This window comes from Telmatherina bonti, assembly GCF_933228915.1.
Source record: "Telmatherina bonti genome assembly, chromosome: 14".
In the NCBI taxonomy this organism is placed as follows: Eukaryota; Metazoa; Chordata; class Actinopteri; order Atheriniformes; family Telmatherinidae; genus Telmatherina; species Telmatherina bonti.
In genome coordinates this window covers 4,857,879-4,879,676 of record NC_136612.1, presented here as the reverse complement: position 1 = coordinate 4,879,676, position 21,798 = coordinate 4,857,879, and the positions used below count along the sequence as shown (strand labels likewise).

Sequence of the window (21,798 nt, the reverse complement as noted above, 5' to 3'; positions counted from 1 at the left end):
TATTCTGACGAGCAGCTTTTTTTTGTCTCTTTGGGTTTGATTTGATGAACTTCTGTTTTAGAAAATGAAATAAAATGAATAAAAATGAAATGAAATAAAATGTAATTATTATAAATCACTTTACAGACAATTATTTCTGTATTTACTTTAGTCGGCTGGATTTTGGAGTTTGTTTGGACATTTTGTTTTGAGAAGAATAAAATGATTTCCAGTGACGTTGGACTGTACCATTATAGCTCCGTGGGGGGGTTCAGCCCACCAGCCAGGCTCGAACCAGCGGCTCTGCGAGGCCGCAGTGCCTCCGCTCCGTGATGATGATGATGATGATGAGGACGATGACTCATCTAAACGCTAAATGAATTCATCTGAAGCCCTTCCGGTGTGTTCGGTCCTGGTTCGGAGGAAAGGGTTAAACGTGGTTCCGGATCCTCTGCGGGACCATATAAGGACCGTCATGGGGTCGGTATGTATCCGGATACTGTTCAGTAACGGGTCGAGACTCGCCGCGTGCGTCGTGTTTAGCGCGTGCAGAAACAGTCGCGCGCCGGAAGAAAGAAGGAAGCGGTTCCGCCCCGAGAATCCGCCCGAAGCCGAAGAAGAGTCCAAACTCCAGAACCGGACCCGACCCGCGCCGGTTTGGAGCCCGAAAAGTTGGATTTCTTCCGAATAGTCTCATTTTTCTCGGCTTCTGCTGAAACTTGGCGGAAGTTCGTGTCCAGGTGTGGCTGCGACCAACGCGCGCGCGCCGCTGTGCAACAAGCGTCGCTGCAGGCAATGAAGTCAGAAAGTTTCACTTTGAACCCGCAGGGAGAGACTTTCCTCTGCTAGACGGCAGCAACACGCAGGAACCCGGACCCAGGCAGGAACCCGGACCCGGACCCAGGCAGGAACCCGATCCAGACCAACCCCGCTGGAGAAGAAATGAGTGAAGAAGAGCAGAGATACAAAGTGGTGGTGGTTGGAGGAGGAGGGGTGGGGAAAAGCGCCCTGACCATCCAGTTCATCCAGGTAAGATCCGGACCCGGTCCAGTCCACAAGTCCACAACGTGGTCCCCTCATTTGCTGAAAGAGATTATGTCAATTTAACATGAACCTGAACCAGACCAGGATCCATCAGGGCACCTTTCCACCCAGTAGAACCCAGACCAGGATCCATCAGGGCACCTTTCCTCCCAGTAGAACCCAGACCAGGATCCATCAGGGCACCTTTCCTCCCAGTAGAACCCAGACCAGGATCCATCAGGGCACCTTTCCTCCCAGTAGAACTCAGACCAGGATCCACCAGGATACCTTTCCTCCCAGTAGAACCCAGACCAGTATCCATTAGGGCACCTTTCCACCCAGTAGAACCCAGACCAGGATCCACCAGGGCACCTTTCCACCCAGTAGAACCCAGACCAGTATCCATTAGGGCACCTTTCCACCCAGTAGAACCCAGACCAGTATCCATTAGGGCACCTTTCCACCCAGTAGAACCCAGACCAGGATCCATTAGGCCACCTTTCCACCCAGTAGAACCCAGACCTGTAGAACCCAGGCCAGTAGAACCCAGACAAGGATCCACCAGGATACCTTTCCTCCCAGTAGAACCCAGACCTGTAGAACCCAGGCCAGTAGAACCCAGACCAGGATCCACCAGGATACCTTTCCTCCCAGTAGAACCCAGACGAGTAGAACCCAGACCAGGATCCATCAGGGCACCTTTTGACCCAGTAGAACCCAGACCAGGATCCATCAGGGCACCTTTTGACCCAGTAGAACCCAGACCAGGATCCATCAGGGCACCTTTCCACCCAGTAGAACCCAGACCTGTAGAACCCAGACCAGGATCCACCAGGATACCTTTCCTCCCAGTAGAACCCAGACCAGGATCCATCAGGGCACCTTTCCTCCCAGTAGAACCCAGACCAGGATCCATCAGGACACCTTTCCTCCCAGTAGAACCCAGACCAGGATCCATCAAGACACCTTTCCTCCCAGTAGAACCCAGACCAGGATCCATCAGGACACCTTTCCTCCCAGTAGAACCCAGACCAGGATCCATCAGGGCACCTTTCCTCCCAGTAGAACCCAGACCAGGATCCATCAGGGCACCTTTCCTCCCAGTAGAACCCAGACCAGGATCCATTATTGCACCTTTCCACCCAGTAGAACCCAGACCAGGATCCATTAGGGCACCTTTCCACCCAGTAGAACCCAGACCTGTAGAACCCAGGCCAGTTGAACCCAAACAAGGATCCACCAGGATACCTTTCCTCCCAGTAGAACCCAGACCAGGATCCATCAGGACACCTATCCTCCCAGTAGAACCCAGACGAGTAGAACCCAGATCAGGATCCATCAGGGCACCTTTTGACCCAGTAGAACCCAGACCAGGATCCATCAGGACACCTTTCCACCCAGTAGAACCCAGACCAGGATCCATCAGGACACCTTTCCTCCCAGTAGAACCCAGACCAGGATCCATCAGGACACCTTTCCTCCCAGTAGAACCCAGACCAGGATCCATCAGGGCACCTTTCCTCCCAGTAGAACCCAGACCAGGATCCGTCAGGGCACCTTTCCTCCCAGTAGAACCCAGACCAGGATCCATTAGGGCACCTTTCCACCCAGTAGAACCCAGACCAGGATCCATTAGGGCACCTTTCCACCCAGTAGAACCCAGACCTGTAGAACCCAGGCCAGTTGAACCCAGACAAGGATCCACCAGGATACCTTTCCTCCCAGTAGAACCCAGACCAGGATCCATCAGGACACCTATCCTCCCAGTAGAACCCAGACCTGTAGTACCCAGATCAGGATCCATCAGGGCACCTTTCCTCCCAGTAGAACCCAGACCAGGATCCATCAGGACACCTTTCCTCCCAGTAGAACCCAGACCAGGATCCATCAGGACACCTTTCCACCCAGTAGAACCCAGACCAGGATCCATCAGGACACCTTTCCTCCCAGTAGAACCCAGACCAGGATCCGTCAGGGCACCTTTCCTCCCAGTAGAACCCAGACCAGGATCCATTAGGGCACCTTTCCACCCAGTAGAACCCAGACCAGGATCCATTAGGGCACCTTTCCACCCAGTAGAACCCAGACCTGTAGAACCCAGGCCAGTTGAACCCAGACAAGGATCCACCAGGATACCTTTCCTCCCAGTAGAACCCAGACCAGGATCCATCAGGACACCTATCCTCCCAGTAGAACCCAGACCTGTAGTACCCAGATCAGGATCCATCAGGGCACCTTTCCTCCCAGTAGAACCCAGACCAGGATCCATCAGGACACCTTTCCTCCCAGTAGAACCCAGACCAGGATCCATCAGGACACCTTTCCACCCAGTAGAACCCAGACCAGGATCCATCAGGACACCTTTCCTCCCAGTAGAACCCAGACCAGGATCCGTCAGGGCACCTTTCCTCCCAGTAGAACCCAGACCAGGATCCATTAGGGCACCTTTCCACCCAGTAGAACCCAGACCAGGATCCATTAGGGCACCTTTCCACCCAGTAGAACCCAGACCTGTAGAACCCAGGCCAGTTGAACCCAGACAAGGATCCACCAGGATACCTTTCCTTCCAGTAGAACCCAGACCAGGATCCATCAGGACACCTATCCTCCCAGTAGAACCCAGACGAGTAGAACCCAGATCAGGATCCATCAGGGCACCTTTTGACCCAGTAGAACCCAGACCAGGATCCATCAGGACACCTTTCCACCCAGTAGAACCCAGACCTGTAGAACCCAGGCCAGTAGAACCCAGACCAGGATCCATCAGGACACCTTTCCACCCAGTAGAACCCAGACCTGTAGTACCCAGACCAGGATCCATCAGGGCACCTTTCCACCCAGTAGAACCCAGACCTGTAGAACCCAGGCCCGTAGAACCCAGACCAGGATCCGTCAGGGCACCTTTTCTCCCAGTAGAACCCAGACCAGAATCCATCAGGGCACCTTTCCTCCCAGTAGAACTCAGACCAGGATCCATCAGGGCACCTTTCCTCCCAGTAGAACCCAGACCAGTAGAACCCAGACCAGGATCCATCAGGGCACCTTTCCTCCCAGTAGAACCCAGACCAGGATCCATCAGGGCACCTTTCCTCCCAGTAGAACCCAGACCAGGATCCATCAGGGCACCTTTCCTCCCAGTAGAACCCAGACCAGGATCCATCAGGGCACCTTTCCTCCCAGTAGAACCCAGACCAGGATCCATCAGGGCACCTTTCCTCCCAGTAGAACCCAGACCAGGATCCATCAGGACACCTTTCCTCCCAGTAGAACCCAGACCAGGATCCATCAGGGCACCTTTCCTCCCAGTAGAACCCAGACCAGGATCCATCAGGGCACCTTTCCTCCCAGTAGAACCCAGACCAGGATCCATCAGGACACCTTTCCTCCCAGTAGAACCCAGACCAGGATCCATCAAGACACCTTTCCTCCCAGTAGAACCTAGACCAGGATCCATCAGGACACCTTTCCTCCCAGTAGAACCCAGACCAGGATCCATCAGGGCACCTTTCCTCCCAGTAGAACCCAGACCAGGATCCATCAGGATCTTTCCTCCCAGTAGAACCCAGACCAGGATCCATCAGGGCACCTTTCCTCCCAGTAGAACCCAGACCAGGATCCATTAGGGCACCTTTCCACCCAGTAGAACCCAGACCTGTAGAACCCAGACAAGGATCCACCAGGACACCTTTCCTCCCAGTAGAACCCAGACCAGGATCCATCAGGGCACCTTTCCTCCCAGTAGAACCCAGACCAGGATCCATCAGGATCTTTCCTCCCAGTAGAACCCAGACCAGGATCCATCAGGGCACCTTTCCTCCCAGTAGAACCCAGACCAGGATCCATTAGGGCACCTTTCCACCCAGTAGAACCCAGGCCAGTAGAACCCAGACAAGGATCCACCAGGATACCTTTCCTCCCAGTAGAACCCAGACCAGGATCCATCAGGACACCTATCCTCCCAGTAGAACCCAGACGAGTAGAACCCAGATCAGGATCCATCAGGGCACCTTTTGACCCAGTAGAACCCAGACCAGGATCCATCAGGACACCTTTCCACCCAGTAGAACCCAGACCTGTAGAACCCAGGCCAGTAGAACCCAGACCAGGATCCATCAGGACACCTTTCCACCCAGTAGAACCCAGACCTGTAGTACCCAGACCAGGATCCATCAGGGCACCTTTCCACCCAGTAGAACCCAGACCTGTAGAACCCAGGCCCGTAGAACCCAGACCAGGATCCGTCAGGGCACCTTTTCTCCCAGTAGAACCCAGACCAGAATCCATCAGGGCACCTTTCCTCCCAGTAGAACTCAGACCAGGATCCATCAGGGCGCCTTTCCTCCCAGTAGAACCCAGACCAGTAGAACCCAGACCAGGATCCATCAGGGCACCTTTCCTCCCAGTAGAACCCAGACCAGGATCCATCAGGACACCTTTCCTCCCAGTAGAACCCAGACCAGGATCCATCAGGGCACCTTTCCTCCCAGTAGAACCCAGACCAGTAGAACCCAGACCAGGATCCATCAGGGCACCTTTCCTCCCAGTAGAACCCAGACCAGTAGAACCCAGACCAGGATCCATCAGGGCACCTTTCCTCCCAGTAGAACCCAGACCAGTAGAACCCAGACCAGGATCCATTAGGGCACCTTTCCACCCAGTAGAACCCAGACCAGGATCCATTAGGCCACCTTTCCACCCAGTAGAACCCAGACCTGTAGAACCCAGGCCAGTAGAACCCAGACAAGGATCCACCAGGATACCTTTCCTCCCAGTAGAACCCAGACCTGTAGAACCCAGGCCAGTAGAACCCAGACCAGGATCCACCAGGGCACCTTTCCTCCCAGTAGAACCCAGACCAGGATCCATTAGGGCACCTTTCCACCCAGTAGAACCCAGACCAGGATCCATTAGGCCACCTTTCCACTCAGTAGAACCCAGACCTGTAGAACCCAGACAAGGATCCACCAGGATACCTTTCCTCCCAGTAGAACCCAGACCTGTAGAACCCAGGCCAGTAGAACCCAGACCAGGATCCACCAGGATACCTTTCCTCCCAGTAGAACCCAGACGAGTAGAACCCAGACCAGGATCCATCAGGGCACCTTTTGACCCAGTAGAACCCAGACCAGGATCCATCAGGGCACCTTTTGACCCAGTAGAACCCAGACCAGGATCCATCAGGACACCTTTCCACCCAGTAGAACCCAGACCTGTAGTACCCAGACCAGGATCCATCAGGATACCTTTCCTCCCAGTAGAACCCAGACCAGGATCCATCAGGGCACCTTTCCTCCCAGTAGAACCCAGACCTGTAGAACCCAGGCCAGTAGAACCCAGACCAGGATCCACCAGGATACCTTTCCTCCCAGTAGAACCCAGACGAGTAGAACCCAGACCAGGATCCATCAGGGCACCTTTTGACCCAGTAGAACCCAGACCTGTAGAACCCAGGCCAGTAGAACCCAGACAAGGATCCACCAGGATACCTTTCCTCCCAGTAGAACCCAGACCTGTAGAACCCAGGCCAGTAGAACCCAGACCAGGATCCACCAGGGCACCTTTCCACCCAGTAGAACCCAGACCAGGATCCATTAGGCCACCTTTCCACCCAGTAGAACCCAGACCTGTAGAACCCAGACAAGGATCCACCAGGATACCTTTCCTCCCAGTAGAACCCAGACCTGTAGAACCCAGGCCAGTAGAACCCAGACCAGGACCCACCAGGATACCTTTCCTCCCAGTAGAACCCAGACGAGTAGAACCCAGACCAGGATCCATCAGGGCACCTTTTGACCCAGTAGAACCCAGACCAGGATGCACCAGGATACCTTTCCTCCCAGTAGAACCCAGACCAGGATCCATCAGGACACCTTTCCACCCAGTAGAACCCAGACCTGTAGTACCCAGACCAGGATCCATCAGGGCACCTTTCCACCCAGTAGAACCCAGACCTGTAGAACCCAGGCCCGTAGAACCCAGACCAGGATCCGTCAGGGCACCTTTTCTCCCAGTAGAACCCAGACCAGAATCCATCAGGGCACCTTTCCTCCCAGTAGAACTCAGACCAGGATCCATCAGGGCGCCTTTCCTCCCAGTAGAACCCAGACCAGTAGAACCCAGACCAGGATCCATCAGGGCACCTTTCCTCCCAGTAGAACCCAGACCAGGATCCATCAGGACACCTTTCCTCCCAGTAGAACCCAGACCAGGATCCATCAGGGCACCTTTCCTCCCAGTAGAACCCAGACCAGTAGAACCCAGACCAGGATCCATCAGGACACCTTTCCTCCCAGTAGAACCCAGACCAGGATCCATCAGGACACCTTTCTTCCCAGTAGAACCCAGACCAGGATCCATCAGGGCACCTTTCCTCCCAGTAGAACCCAGACCAGGATCCATTAGGGCACCTTTCCACCCAGTAGAACCCAGACCAGGATCCATTAGGCCACCTTTCCACCCAGTAGAACCCAGACCTGTAGAACCCAGGCCAGTAGAACCCAGACAAGGATCCACCAGGATACCTTTCCTCCCAGTAGAACCCAGACCTGTAGAACCCAGGCCAGTAGAACCCAGACCAGGATCCACCAGGGCACCTTTCCTCCCAGTAGAACCCAGACCAGGATCCATTAGGGCACCTTTCCACCCAGTAGAACCCAGACCAGGATCCATTAGGCCACCTTTCCACTCAGTAGAACCCAGACCTGTAGAACCCAGACAAGGATCCACCAGGATACCTTTCCTCCCAGTAGAACCCAGACCTGTAGAACCCAGGCCAGTAGAACCCAGACCAGGATCCACCAGGATACCTTTCCTCCCAGTAGAACCCAGACGAGTAGAACCCAGACCAGGATCCATCAGGGCACCTTTTGACCCAGTAGAACCCAGACCAGGATCCATCAGGACACCTTTCCACCCAGTAGAACCCAGACCTGTAGTACCCAGACCAGGATCCATCAGGATACCTTTCCTCCCAGTAGAACCCAGACCAGGATCCATCAGGGCACCTTTCCTCCCAGTAGAACCCAGACCTGTAGAACCCAGGCCAGTAGAACCCAGACCAGGATCCACCAGGATACCTTTCCTCCCAGTAGAACCCAGACGAGTAGAACCCAGACCAGGATCCATCAGGGCACCTTTTGACCCAGTAGAACCCAGACCTGTAGAACCCAGGCCAGTAGAACCCAGACAAGGATCCACCAGGATACCTTTCCTCCCAGTAGAACCCAGACCTGTAGAACCCAGGCCAGTAGAACCCAGACCAGGATCCACCAGGGCACCTTTCCACCCAGTAGAACCCAGACCAGGATCCATTAGGCTACCTTTCCACCCAGTAGAACCCAGACCTGTAGAACCCAGACAAGGATCCACCAGGATACCTTTCCTCCCAGTAGAACCCAGACCTGTAGAACCCAGGCCAGTAGAACCCAGACCAGGACCCACCAGGATACCTTTCCTCCCAGTAGAACCCAGACGAGTAGAACCCAGACCAGGATCCATCAGGGCACCTTTTGACCCAGTAGAACCCAGACCAGGATCCATCAGGACACCTTTCCACCCAGTAGAACCCAGACCAGGATCCACCAGGATACCTTTCCTCCCAGTAGAACCCAGACCAGGATCCATCAGGACACCTTTCCTCCCTGTAGAACCCAGGCCAGTAGAAACCAGACCAGGATCCACCAGGATACCTTTCCTCCCAGTAGAACCCAGACCAGGATCCATCAGGGCACCTTTTGACCCAGTAGAACCCAGACCAGGATCCATCAGGACACCTTTCCACCCAGTAGAACCCAGACCAGTAGTACCCAGACCAGGATCCATCAGGGCACCTTTCCACCCAGTAGAACCCAGGCCAGTAGAACCCAGACCAGGATCCACCCGGATACCTTTCCTCCCAGTAGAACCCAGACCAGGATCCATCAGGACACCTTTCCTCCCAGTAGAACCCAGACCTGTAGAACCCAGGCCAGTAGAACCCAGACCAGGATCCACCAGGATACCTTTCCTCCCAGTAGAACCCAGACCAGGATCCATCAGGGCACCTTTCCTCCCAGTAGAACCCAGACCAGTATCCATCAGGGCACCTTTCCTCCCAGTAGAACCCAGACCAGGATCCATCAGGGCACCTTTTGACCCAGTAGAACCCAGACCAGGATCCATCAGGACACCTTTCCACCCAGTAGAACCCAGACCAGTAGTACCCAGACCAGGATCCATCAGGGCACCTTTCCACCCAGTAGAACCCAGGCCAGTAGAACCCAGACCAGGATCCACCCGGATACCTTTCCTCCCAGTAGAACCCAGACCAGGATCCATCAGGACACCTTTCCTCCCAGTAGAACCCAGACCAGGATCCATCAGGACACCTTTCCTCCCAGTAGAACCCAGACCTGTAGAACCCAGGCCAGTAGAACCCAGACCAGGATCCACCAGGATACCTTTCCTCCCAGTAGAACCCAGACCAGGATCCATCAGGGCACCTTTCCTCCCAGTAGAACCCAGACCAGTAGAACCCAGACCAGTGTTTGTGGACAGCATGGACGGCGTGTCCTGCAGACTAAAGAGGAGAGGGAGCATCCAGCTTGTTATCAGTCTCGTGGACGATGGAGCTGACGAGCCAGAACTCTGGACCCTGATCTGGGTGTTTGTATTAATAGTAGCTAAACTTTACTGGCGCTGAACTTATTTTCTCCAGAACTTTAAGTTTCGTGGTGTTTTTCCGGAAGGATCATTCAGCAACGTCTGGATAATGTAGTGGTACTGGTTTGGTACCTCTGGGATCTTACTGGTCCGACCCGCTGGAGACCAGCTGTGGAACTTTGTTGACAGAAAATTTTCTGTCAACAAGTCAGGAACAAAATGAACAATCCTCATGTCGGTATGATGTGTCTGGCTTTCACACAGGGAGGAAACCAGTTCAGGGCGAGTTCGGGCACTGGTCTGTTCTGATGGGTGTGGAACTCAATAATTACAGAGTTTTTTTCCACAGTCCTACTTCGTGTCGGACTACGACCCCACCATCGAGGACTCCTACACCAAGAACTGCAGCGTGGACGGCCGAGAGACGCGGCTGGACAGTAAGATGCCTCCTACCTGAGTCGGTGTGAGTCGGTGTGAGTCGGTGGTTACCATGGAAATATTTCGTAGCCTGATGGAAGTAAACAAGCTCAGACATCACTGGCTGAAGGAAATGAATCACATATTAATTAGATATCAATTAAACATTAATTAAATGTTAATTATATACTCAATTGCGCTCTCCGGGTCGGGAGTCAGGTCCTGCCTCAAGTGGAGGAGTTTAAATATCTCGGGGTCTTGTTCACGAGTGAGGGCAGGATGGAGCGCGAGATGGACAGACGGATCGGTGCGGCGTCTGCAGTAATGCGGACTCTGCGCCGGTCTGTCGTGGTGAAGAAGGAGCTGAGCCAGAAGGCAAAGCTCTCAATTTACCAGTCGATCTACGTTCCTACCCTCACCTATGGTCATGAGCTGTGGGTCGTGACCGAAAGAAGGAGATCTCGTATACAGGCGGCTGAAATGAGTTTCCTCTGCAGGGTGGCCGGGCTCTCCCTTAGAGATAGGGTGAGGAGCTCAGTCATCCGGGAGGAGATCAGAGTAGAGCTGCTGCTCCTCCGCATGGAGAGGAACCAGTTGAGGTGGCTCGGGCATCTGGTCAGGATGCCTCCTGGACCTCCCTGGTGAGGTGTTCCAGGCACGTCCCTCTGGGAGGAGACCCCGGGGAAGACCCAGGACACGCTGGAGGGATTATATCTCTCGGCTGGCCTGGGAACGCCTCGGGATCCTCCCGCAGAGTTGGCAGATGTGGCTGGGGAGAGGGAAGTCTGGGCTTCCCTGCTTAGGCTGCTGCCCCCGCAACCCGACCCCGGATAAGCGGCAGAAGATGGACGGATGGATGGATGAGGATGTGTATAACTGTGTGTTTGTGTAACTGTGTGTGTGTGTGTGTGTGTGTAACTGTGTGTGTGTGTAACTGTGTCTGTAACTATGTAACTGTGTGTGTGTGTGTGTGTGTGTGTGTGTGTGTAACTGTGTGTGTGTAACTGTGTGTGTGTGTGTGTGTGTAACTGTGTGTGTGTGTAACTGTGTCTGTAACTATGTAACTGTGTGTGTGTGTGTGTGTGTGTGTGTGTGTGTGTGTGTAACTGTGTGTGTGTAACTGTGTGTGTGTGTGTGTGTAACTGTGTAACTGTGTGTGTGTGTAACTGTGTGTGTAACTGTGTAACTGTGTGTGTAACTGTGTGTGTGTGTGTGTGTGTAACTGTGTAACTGTGTAACTGTGTGACTGTGTGTGTTTCAGTCTTGGACACAGCGGGTCAGGAGGAGTTTGGGGCGATGAGGGAACAGTACATGAGATCAGGAGAAGGCTTCTTGCTGGTGTTTGCACTGAACGACCGCAGCAGGTGAAACCATGAAGGCGCGTGTGTGTGTGTGTGTGTGTGTGTGTGTGTGTGGATTTATTGGTCATTGAAGGAGGACATTGAACAGCCGACACACATCAGAACATTTCTCCTGAGATCTTCCTCCTCCTCCATCAGCACCGCAGTGTGAAACTGTGATGGTCATGTGACCCTCCAGCTGGTCTACGGAGGTTTTCCAGCGTTTCTTTACAATCCAGACACAACATGTAGTGTTTATTCAGAGACTCTAGATGGTAAATCCACCATTATTTCTCACATCTTCATCACCATCACTACCATGTTGCTAAGAGACCTCTATTTTCACCTGGACATGATGATGAAGACACTTCCTGTCAGACTTTCCACCAATCAGAGAGCTTAAACTGACGGTAACGTCCAATCAGGAGCAGCCAAAGATCAACAAGTGATGAGAAAAGCAGGAACATGACACACACACACACACACACACACTTCTGAAGGTTTTATGATGACCTTTGTGTTTCCGTGGACAGTTTCCATGAGGTCTGTAAGCTCCACACCCAGATCCTGAGAGTGAAGGACCGGGATGACTTTCCCATGCTGCTGGTTGGAAACAAGGCTGACCTGGAGCAGCAGCGAGTGGTAACCTCACACACCCCATCTGTCTGTCAGCCTCCACACCGCGTTACTGAGACTCTGCACAGCTCCACGTCTCTGAGGACTCTGTGTGTTTCCAGCCCGTCTTCATCAGCTTCCGTATCGTAACTGTGTGTGCAGATCTCCAGAGAGGACGCTCAGGCGTTTGCCACGGAGAACAAGATCCACTACATGGAGGCATCTGCTAAGAATCGCTACAATGTGGACGAAGCTTTCCTGGAGCTGGTGCGCATCATCAGGTCAGATCCCACGTCCTCTGGTCCCGTTTCTGAACAGAGGACAGACAGGAACCATGTTGTAGCCGTGTTGGGACTCCTGGTGTGGTCAGACGAAAACCTCGTCTGCGATGTTGTCAACAAGATGTCTCATAGACATAGTTGGGCTTCCTCCAGGCAGGACTTCTGATAGATGCACCATGTGACCAATCACTGAGATAAAACTGTACCTTTATGTGAAAGCAAGGAGGGGGCAGAATGGGGGAAAATGGGGAGTAGAGACAAGGTTGGACTAAAGTCCATTTCTTTGGTCCGAACCAGGAGACCCCTGGCTTTCGGTTGGACTAAAGTCCGTTGGACACCACTCCTGGTTTGTAGGACCTTCCGGGCAGGTCTGGGCCATTCGTTGGGTTTTAATCTGAACTACGATCTGGGTTTCCAACCGTGATAAAACTAAAAGGGTGTGATTATTTTTCTCTCTGCAGTTTCCTCTCCTGCTGTCTTCAGCTGCTAATCGAGCGTCTCTGGCGTTGCAGCGCTGTGCTGTAAACTCCTCCCACAGCCGCTTTGCTTTCATTCAGACACTGTTGCCAACTTGGAGACTTTCTCGCTAAATCTGGAGACTTTTTTTGTTGAAAGCGACAAATCTAGCAGCTTTTACTGGAGTTATTAGAGACTTTTCTGGTGTTTTGGCGACTGACTTGAAGGCACATATTGTTCTGCAGTTACTGTAAGGAAGGAGCAGCGGGAGCCTCTCCCGTCCTAAAGCACTCCCAGGCGGCCAGTCTCAGTCGGCTCCGGCTGCAGGTCCATGTAGAATAACTGCAGTAGGTTGTGGAAGTTCACCTAAACATAGTTTATACCATTGTCAGTGACAACTGGCTGCATTATTTTCCTATACATAGTTCGGTGAGTTAAACACTGTAATATCCCTTCGTTACGGGGCGTTACCATAGCAACGCGTTAACCAGCTGGTTCAGATCAGCCGTCTAACAGGTGAATGAGAGAAACGCGCTGCAGCCTGACAGCGGTTGTTTGGTATAAAACGTACATCCAGGCCAACGTGAAATAGTTCCGATATAAGCGGTAAAAGCAGATTAAACAACTGGAACCGTCCATTAGACGGTTATAATGCACGACATGGAGTCTAGAACGCCACGACGTGCAGCGTTGTTTAATCCTTACTTATATTTATTCAGCTTACTTCAGTATTTACACTTTGTCAAGACAAAGCTTCATGTTATTTGTTAGTTTTCTAAAATATGTGGTTTAATGTTAAAAAAATTCATGTTGTTAAAGATAAAAGGATAATCGTGTTCAATAATTGAGATCTCAGTTTCAGTCAAAAATAATCCTGATTATAACTTTTGCCATGATGGAGCAGCCCTACTTCCGAGCAGACAGTTTTCTTCTACTCGGTAGTGTTCCTGGCGGCTGCAGCCGCGCTGACATCGTGACGTTGGGTCGTATCAGCAGGCTGCAGCACAGCGGCGTTTCCACCATCTAGAATCTCTTCCCGATTCTGAGACGCAGACTGAGCAGGGAAACTCCAACATCTGCAGGACCGGAGTCGCCCATCCTGGTCTGGGTACCAGTGGAAAAGAGCCATGAGTGGCTAAAATCCAGCAGAGTGAGCAAGACAGCGGAGACCAGATGTAGAGTAGCTTTCAGCCAGTGAGCTGTGTTGTGACAGCAGGACTCCCTTCATGCTGCGCGTTCAGGTGTGTTTACCTGCTGGAACAGAAAGCATCACATCATGGCGGCTTGTCGCGACCTTCAGGAACAAACGCTGAAAAAGCATTTTATCCGTCATACCTCTGGGAAACGCAGCAGTTTTCATCAAGCGACAGCTTCTTGGTGCACAGAGTGTCCCTCCCCCCCCCCAGCATCCCCGTCCAGGACCCCCCTTCTGAGACCTGAGACCCCCAGGTGTTCTGGATGTGTGTTCTTCTTCATATGTTAACGGAGCTTTTAAGCATGTTTCCTTTCCTGCTTGTTCGCAGGCACTTTCAGGAGATGGAGAGCCCCCCCCCTCCAGCGCTTCATACTGGGAAACAGAAAAGTGGTGGCTGTCCCTGTGTCATCCTCTAAACTCCGTTACTATGGTTACCACATCCTCATCCAGCTCTAGCTTGTAGAAAATGGTGTGTGTGTGTGTGTGTGTGTGTGTGTGTGTGTGTGTGTGTGAGAGAGGCAGGCAAATTGCATCATCATTCTCCAGACTGTTTTGTTTTGCACTTTTTTAATTTTTTTTAAACCAAAAGCAGTTTTTTCTTTGATGTTTTAATGACATAATGTAATACATTTTGGCCAATCAGGGAGCGGTTCAGTGATGACACTGATCAATAATCATATCAATAATAATGTTGCTGTCCCAGACTGAAGTGAGAAGCCTGAAAACGTGGCAGCTCTGTGTGTGTCAGAAACCTGCGTGACACTCCCGTCAGCGTGGCGTCATGTCCCTGAGCGTCCAGTGGGGGGCAGCGCAGCGCCGCGGCCCTGAAAGCAGGCAGAGAAGCAGCTCTCATGTCACCGTTTGCCATGGTTACACATTCTGCAGAAAACATCAGCTTCTGGATGTGGATCAGGTTTAGACTTCTGTGTGGCCACATCTCGCCACAGAGAAGCTGATTCAGATCTTTGACAAACCGCAGCGTCACGCTTCGATGTTCACTCTGTGAGGAATGTAAGAGATGTGGGGCTGATGGGACGTCTCACCCGGTCTTTCCCGGGTCTTCCTCTACACGACGACCTTGTCCGGTTTGGGTCCAACCTCAAAGTCAGCGTTTTGTTTTCACCTGGCTGGCATCGCCATGGTAACTTTAAGTGGATTTGGATGAAGAAGGTTTGTTCCTGGTGGTATCTGAATGTTTTCCAAGAGTCACTTAAACAACTTCCGACCTGCTCAGAACCAGTAAACACCATTTAACCCTTTCCTTTCCTGTCGGACCGACTGGATTCCTGTCGGACTGACAGGTTTCCTGTTGAAACCAGTTGAATCCATCGGCCTGTGATGGGAAACCAGTTGAATCCATCGGCCTGTGATGGGAAACCAGTTGAATCCATCGGCCTGTGATGGGAAACCAGTTGAATCCATCGGCCTGTGATGGGAAACCAGTTGAATCCATCGGCCTGTGATGGGAAACCAGTTGAATCCATCGGCCTGTGATGGGAAACCAGTTGAATCCATCGGCCTGTGATGGGAAACCAGTTGAATCCATCGGCCTGTGATGGGAAACCAGTTGAATCCATCGGCCTGTGATGGGAAACCAGTTGAATCCATCGGCCTATGATGGGAAACCAGTTGAATCCATCGGCCTGTGATGGGAAACCAGTTGAATCTTGTGGAAACCAGTCAAAAACCATCAGTTTTGTATCAGGTTAAATTCTGATATTACAGAATAACTGGTTTTAAACAGGAATGACAAGGAGAATAAAATCTGTAGTTTTAATAGAAGCCAGTGGGACATTTTTGGTCACAATGGTCCAAAGTGGGAGGCTCTGATACAACACATGAATTATATCTAATCAATATTGCTGCTGATGTTTGACATATCATCACCAGAAACCCAACCCTCTGATAATTCATGTAGCGTTTTTAAGGAATAAAAATAAACCGGTGTTTGGAGCTAAAGTGGTAAAAAATGAGAATATTTGGTAGTTTTGAGCAGATCTGAAAATGTTTTAGTGGCTCATGATAAAAACATCAGATAGAATATGGATTTATGAGGATTTAATCAGTTTTAGTGCCATGAAGTGTTAAACATCCATGTTGAGAATCAGCTGGCAGAAAACGTGAAACCTGTTCAGCTGATGACGTTTTTATTCACATTATTTATATACGTCTGATTTTTCCACAACTTTTCTGCTCATATTTGTTCTGATGCCAAATTCAAACGGCCTGTTAAGCAAAATATTCACTTAATAAAATGTATATTTTCCACAGTTATGTGGTGTGAGAGTGACCTTTTTTAAGGATGAGGTGGATGTGTGTGTGTGTGTGTGTGTGTGTGTGTGTGTGTGTGTGTGTGTGTGTGTGTGTGTGTATCAGGAAACCTGGTAATGTTCAGAATCGTGTGTCTGGTCTTAAAGCTGCATTTATGAGTTTCATATTTTATCTTTGAATCTGCACAGATGGATTTATGTGGAGCGGCATTAGCTTCATAACATGTTTTATGTGATTTACTGGTGTGTATGTTGTAATTCACACGCAAATATCAGGCCGTATGAACATGTAACTTTTACAGGTCTAATCTTTAGACAGATTTTCCTCTTCGGACTCATTTTTCTGGTCAGGCAGCTGTTCTGCGCGTGGACAGCCAATCGATTGAAGCTGTTTGGGAGACTCCAGAACTTCCACCTGACAGTTTTTTTCAGAATTAAAATAATCCATTTAATCAAAAATGTTTCTTTAAATTCATTTTCATGAAAATACTTCCTCCTCATCTTCGTCCTGGATCTGTAAAACACGTCTCGTGGTTTATAGAAAGGCACCAAGTCTTTAAAATGTCTTGTTTGGCTTTGATGTTTAAATAAGAATTAAATGAGAACACAGATTCTCAGAGATTCCTTCACACTTGAGTAAAAAGGTCTTTTTCTTGATTTCACTCTGAATGTTTGATGCTCAGCCCCACACGGATCATCTTTAATAGATGCACATTTCTAAAAACACAAAGTCTTTTTGCCAACGTCTAACACACACAAATGTTGTAAACTGTAGTTCTGGAATAATTTGGAGTGTTTTATCAGCAGCGGCTGAAATGTTAATAAAATTTCTTCCCTCTCTCCAAATTCTTCTTTTGTTTGAGTTTGCACACAACAGCCGGAGCACCTCACAGTCAAAAAAGAGGGAAAAAATGATCATTAGGTGCATGTGTGCCAGTGGTCAGAGGGGGTTGGACACCAGTGGTACGTTTAGGGCTAAATCTGGGTGGGTGAGGGTTGGCAGTGTCATGGTCTGCCTCCGTTTTCCAGGCCTGATGATGATGTGGTGACCTGCTACGATGGGCATCATCATCACCTCTGCTCCTTCAGCCTTTTGTCACCATTACTGAATGGACGTTCATCAGAGTAATATCTAAAATATATGAACATACCGTGGCATTAGAAAAGATTTCTAGAGAATAATGAAGGCCTTCATGAATACACAGAATAGGGAAAACTTATCAAGTAAAGATGAAGACATTTCAGACAAAGCCAATAAAAACATGGACTAGACAATGAAGACACGTTGCTGTGATGAACCTGGGAACATTCAGTGTAATACAAACTGTATGATGTGGTTGAGATGCTGCACCTGACTGCTCCTGTCCATCCTCCAGAAATCTCACCAGGACTTTCTACTCAGATCTCCTCAGATTATCTCCATTATTGACGAAATTATTTACAAAATGTCACTGTGATTACTAAGGACCAGGTCTGTATGAAAACAGGAACTATGGCAAAAAGATGAAAGTTAGCAAGAAACATGGAATAATGAAGAAAAAAGATGAATTAGAACAAAAACAGAAAAAACACCCTAAAAACTATCAAAATCTATACTAATAAAATTATTTATGATTACAAAGCATTATTTACAGGAGGCATCTGGACAAAAACACAGCAAACAACCCGCTAAATCACCGCTATGATGCTGCAGATGTCCCCCCCCCCCCTCGTGCGTACCCCCGCGAAAACCACAACATGTCACATATCAGCAGAAAGCTGCGTCTGAATCTGTTGGAACTGTGTCGATTGCGTAAATGGTTGCGGAGTTACGCTAGTTTGAATAGCGGGTGTCACTTTCTATCGGTGCAGATAGAATCGTTATGTTATTTTTTGGGGGGGTTGAATTGGCTGGATGTGATTTTTGGGGGGGCTGGAACCCCCCTATCCCCCGTGCAAATTACGCCATTGGTGTAAAATATTCTGGAGCATCTTCTGCCATCGTCAGGATGAGGAGCACAGGACTCCCCGGGAGAAGCCCAGATGAGCCATCTTCCTCCTCCTCCTCCTCCTCAGCCCCAGGTGTGTTTCCACTGCTGAATGAAGACTTACCTGGCTCTTCAGGTGTGTTTATGCAGTCTGATGTGTGTGTGTGTGTGTGTGTAAGGGGATATATGTAGATGTGTTCTTGCAGGGTTGTTTTGTGTGTGTGGTGGGGGGGTGGGGGGACTGAACTGGGAGAGGGTCCAGCTTCTCCACAACCAAACATCTGATCCTGGAACAAGCGGTGAAAATGGATGGATGTTTATGATGTTTACTCTCTCTCTCATATTCTGTGTAAAGCTCATATTTCCTGGATTGCAGCGGGTCTGTGAAGGCAGCAGCGTCAGGTGAAGGCAGCAGCGTCAGGCGAAGGCTGCAGCATCAGGTGAAGGCAGCAGCGTCAGGTGAAGGCAGCAGCGTCAGGCGAAGGCTGCAGCGTCAGGCGAAGGCAGCAGCGTCAGGCGAAGGCTGCAGCATCAGGTGAAGGCTGCAGCGTCAGGTGAAGGCTGCAGCGTCAGGCGAAGGCTGCAGCGTCAGGCTGCAGCGTCAGGCGAAGGCAGCAGCGTCAGGCGAAGGCAGCAGCGTCAGGCGAAGGCTGCAGCGTCAGGCGAAGGCAGCAGCGTCAGGCGAAGGCTGCAGCGTCAGGCGAAGGCAGCAGCGTCAGGCGAAGGCTGCAGCATCAGGTGAAGGCTGCAGCGTCAGGTGAAGGCTGCAGCGTCAGGCGAAGGCTGCAGCGTCAGGCTGCAGCGTCAGGCGAAGGCAGCAGCGTCAGGCGAAGGCAGCAGCGTCAGGCGAAGGCTGCAGCGTCAGGCGAAGGCAGCAGCGTCAGGCGAAGGCTGCAGCGTCAGGCGAAGGCAGCAGCGTCAGGCGAAGGCAGCAGCGTCAGGCGAAGGCTGCAGCGTCAGGCGAAGGCAGCAGCGTCAGGCGAAGGCTGCAGCGTCAGGCGAAGGCAGCAGCGTCAGGCGAAGGCTGCAGCGTCAGGCGAAGGCAGCAGCGTCAGGCGAAGGCTGCAGCGTCAGGCAGCAGCGTCAGGCGAAGGCTGCAGCGTCAGGCGAAGGCAGCAGCGTCAGGCGAAGGCTGCAGCGTCAGGCGAAGGCTGCAGCGTCAGGCTGCAGCGTCAGGCGAAGGCAGCAGCGTCAGGCGAAGGCAGCAGCGTCAAGCGAAGGCTGCAGCGTCAGGCGAAGGCAGCAGCGTCAGGCGAAGGCTGCAGCGTCAGGCGAAGGCAGCAGCGTCAGGCGAAGGCAGCAGCGTCAGGCGAAGGCTGCAGCGTCAGGCGAAGGCAGCAGCGTCAGGCGAAGGCTGCAGCGTCAGGTGACGGCAGCAGCGTCAGGCGAAGGCTGCAGCGTCAGGTGACGGCAGCAGCGTCAGGTGAAGGGCGTGACACAAACAGGTCTGGGGCGTCTCTGCAGGTATGTGGTCCAGCAGGTTAGTCATGTTTGCTTCCTCCCTGTCAGGCTTTGTTCCAGAGTCAGGAAGTCCTGCGGCAGCTCCGTCGCAGCTCTATGTTCCTGGACGTTTAGAGGAAGACAGGATGGGTCACCCGCTGGCCAGGTGTGGCCTTGGACAGGTGAGTCCCAGCGTCTCGCTCAGCAGCTGGCTGCTAGAATATTCTCTAATCTGTGTCTGCTTTGTGTCCTGGTAGCTTGGTGTGGCAGCAGTTTGGCTTGGCGTGTTGCTCCAGCCTCAGACGGCGCCCGCCTCCATCGTCCGCCGACACGCACCAGGTACAGCCTCCTCTCACCGGCACACGGCGGATTTCCGTCACTGTGAGGGTTTTATGTGGAGATGACGATGAGACAGACGATACGACATGGTCGGATAAATTCAGAGTCTAACATTAAAACAGAGTTATGATCTGCAGTTTGTCATGAAGATGTCTGTGTCTCGGTTCGGGTTAAAAACCCGCCGGTGTCGGTGCCGTGTGACCAACCAGCCGATGGAAAGCCACCAGAGCAGGAAGACGATCACACCCCACCATTTCCAGGAATCCTCTGTCGGCTCTAAACGTCCAAATCTTTCTGTTTCACTTGAGAGAAAAGAGCTGAGAAGCAGACGATCCTTCTGGATGCTGCTTTTTGACTTTATTTCAACTTTATTCACTATAAAACTTTACTTATTTAGACTTTGTATAAACTTTTATATGAATGCGCAGCAGCAGCTCCTTTGTGAGTGCAGTCAGAACCAGTATGTGTGTGCTGGGAAGACTGGGATCACGGGTTACTGGTACAATCCGGTGCAGATGACACATGATGATGAAGAGACAACCTGTTTTCAGGATGACGTGCTCTACGTGAGCGTGCACAGCGCAGCCACGTTTAGCAGGGACTGTGGGATCATGTTAGAGTCCGATAACATGATCCCGATCTCCCGCCTCTACGTCACAGCCGCCGGTCATGTGACCACCTTACAACTTGTTCTCATAAGTTTTCTATAAAAGTGAGTGGATCCAGAAAGAAACGAGCAGGCGGAATGTCTGATGGGATGCGACGTGAACATGTAGAAACCACTCTGACTTCTCAGGGACTGAAGCCCAGAAACAGCGTTTTCCTTCTGTGTCACATGATCACAGCAGCCAATCAGACGTCGCGATGATGCGCCTTGTTTTACCGGTTTTCTGCAGCTTAGTTCACACATTACAGTTTATTTTAGTCATATTTTACATTTTTTATCTTTAAATTTTCCATTTAATGAATGTAATCTGTTAAATAATCTGACATTGATCTGTAATTTAATATTTTTATTATTTTTAAAGAGATGTATTTGATTATATTTTTTAGTTTAAATTTAATCTTAATCAGTATAATTTATTGTTGTTTTAAAAGCTTTTATTTTATATGAAAGCACGCTGTATCTCGTGATTTTCCTTTAAGGGGCAATGATCGTATCATTGGAAAAGTTACATAATGTTATTAACAGGGAAAATGCTGCTGTGCACGTGCACAAATGTAACCTGATGTGTGCACGTACAGTCATCCATGCAGATCCAAGAACCTGCCTCCAAGATGGCCATGTCAGTCAGGACGTTTTGAATGTTTTCTAAACGGTTCTGCAGGAGCTGAAAAGCCGTTTCTGGGTGTGGAGTCAGTCAGGCGATGCGTCGTGTCAACACTGGTAGTCTGATTACTTCACCAGGGATGGGGCTCGAACCAGCAACCGTCTTCCTGTAAGGTCGCAGTGCCAACCACTACACCACTGTCCACATATCAACGTATAACGAAGATGTAGCAAAAACCTGACCTACCGCACCACGTCCCGGTCTGGAAGGGATCTGACCTACCGCACCACGTCCTGGTCTGGAAGGGATCTGACCTACCGCACCACGTCCCGGTCTGGAAGGGATCTGACCTACCGCACCACGTCCCGGTCTGGAAGGGATCTGACCTACCGCACCACGTCCCGGTCTGGAAGGGATCTGACCTACCGCACCACGTCCCGGTCTGGAAGGGATCTGACCTACCGCACCACGTCCCGGTCTGGAAGGGATCTGACCTACCGCACCACGTCCCGGTCTGGAAGGGATCTGACCTACCGCACCACGTCCCGGTCTGGAAGGGATCTGA

At 51.2% G+C, this 21,798-nt stretch overlaps 1 protein-coding gene across 1 annotated transcript; it reads left to right on the top strand.

Annotated features, from left to right (window-relative positions):
- The first annotated feature begins 536 nt into the window (after positions 1-536).
- On the top strand, positions 537-16,899 carry rras (RAS related). The gene is made up of 7 exons (XM_079252436.1): positions 537-719; positions 808-1,008; positions 9,992-10,079; positions 11,321-11,423; positions 11,933-12,041; positions 12,177-12,295; positions 14,275-16,899. The coding sequence occupies exons 2-7, from the start codon at positions 922-924 to the stop codon at positions 14,360-14,362; spliced, it is 594 nt and encodes a 197-aa protein (XP_079108562.1). The 5' UTR covers positions 537-719; positions 808-921; the 3' UTR covers positions 14,363-16,899.
- Positions 16,900-21,798: the final 4,899 nt, after the last annotated feature.

Coding starts and splice junctions, on each gene's coding strand:
- rras (XM_079252436.1), top strand. CDS start 922: ATGAGTGAAGAAGAGCAGAGATACAAAGTGGTGGTGGTTGGAGGAGGA. Junction 1,009..9,991: donor TGACCATCCAGTTCATCCAG/GTAAGATCCGGA, acceptor TTTTTTCCACAG/TCCTACTTCGTGTCGGACTA. Junction 10,080..11,320: donor CCGAGAGACGCGGCTGGACA/GTAAGATGCCTC, acceptor TGTGTGTTTCAG/TCTTGGACACAGCGGGTCAG.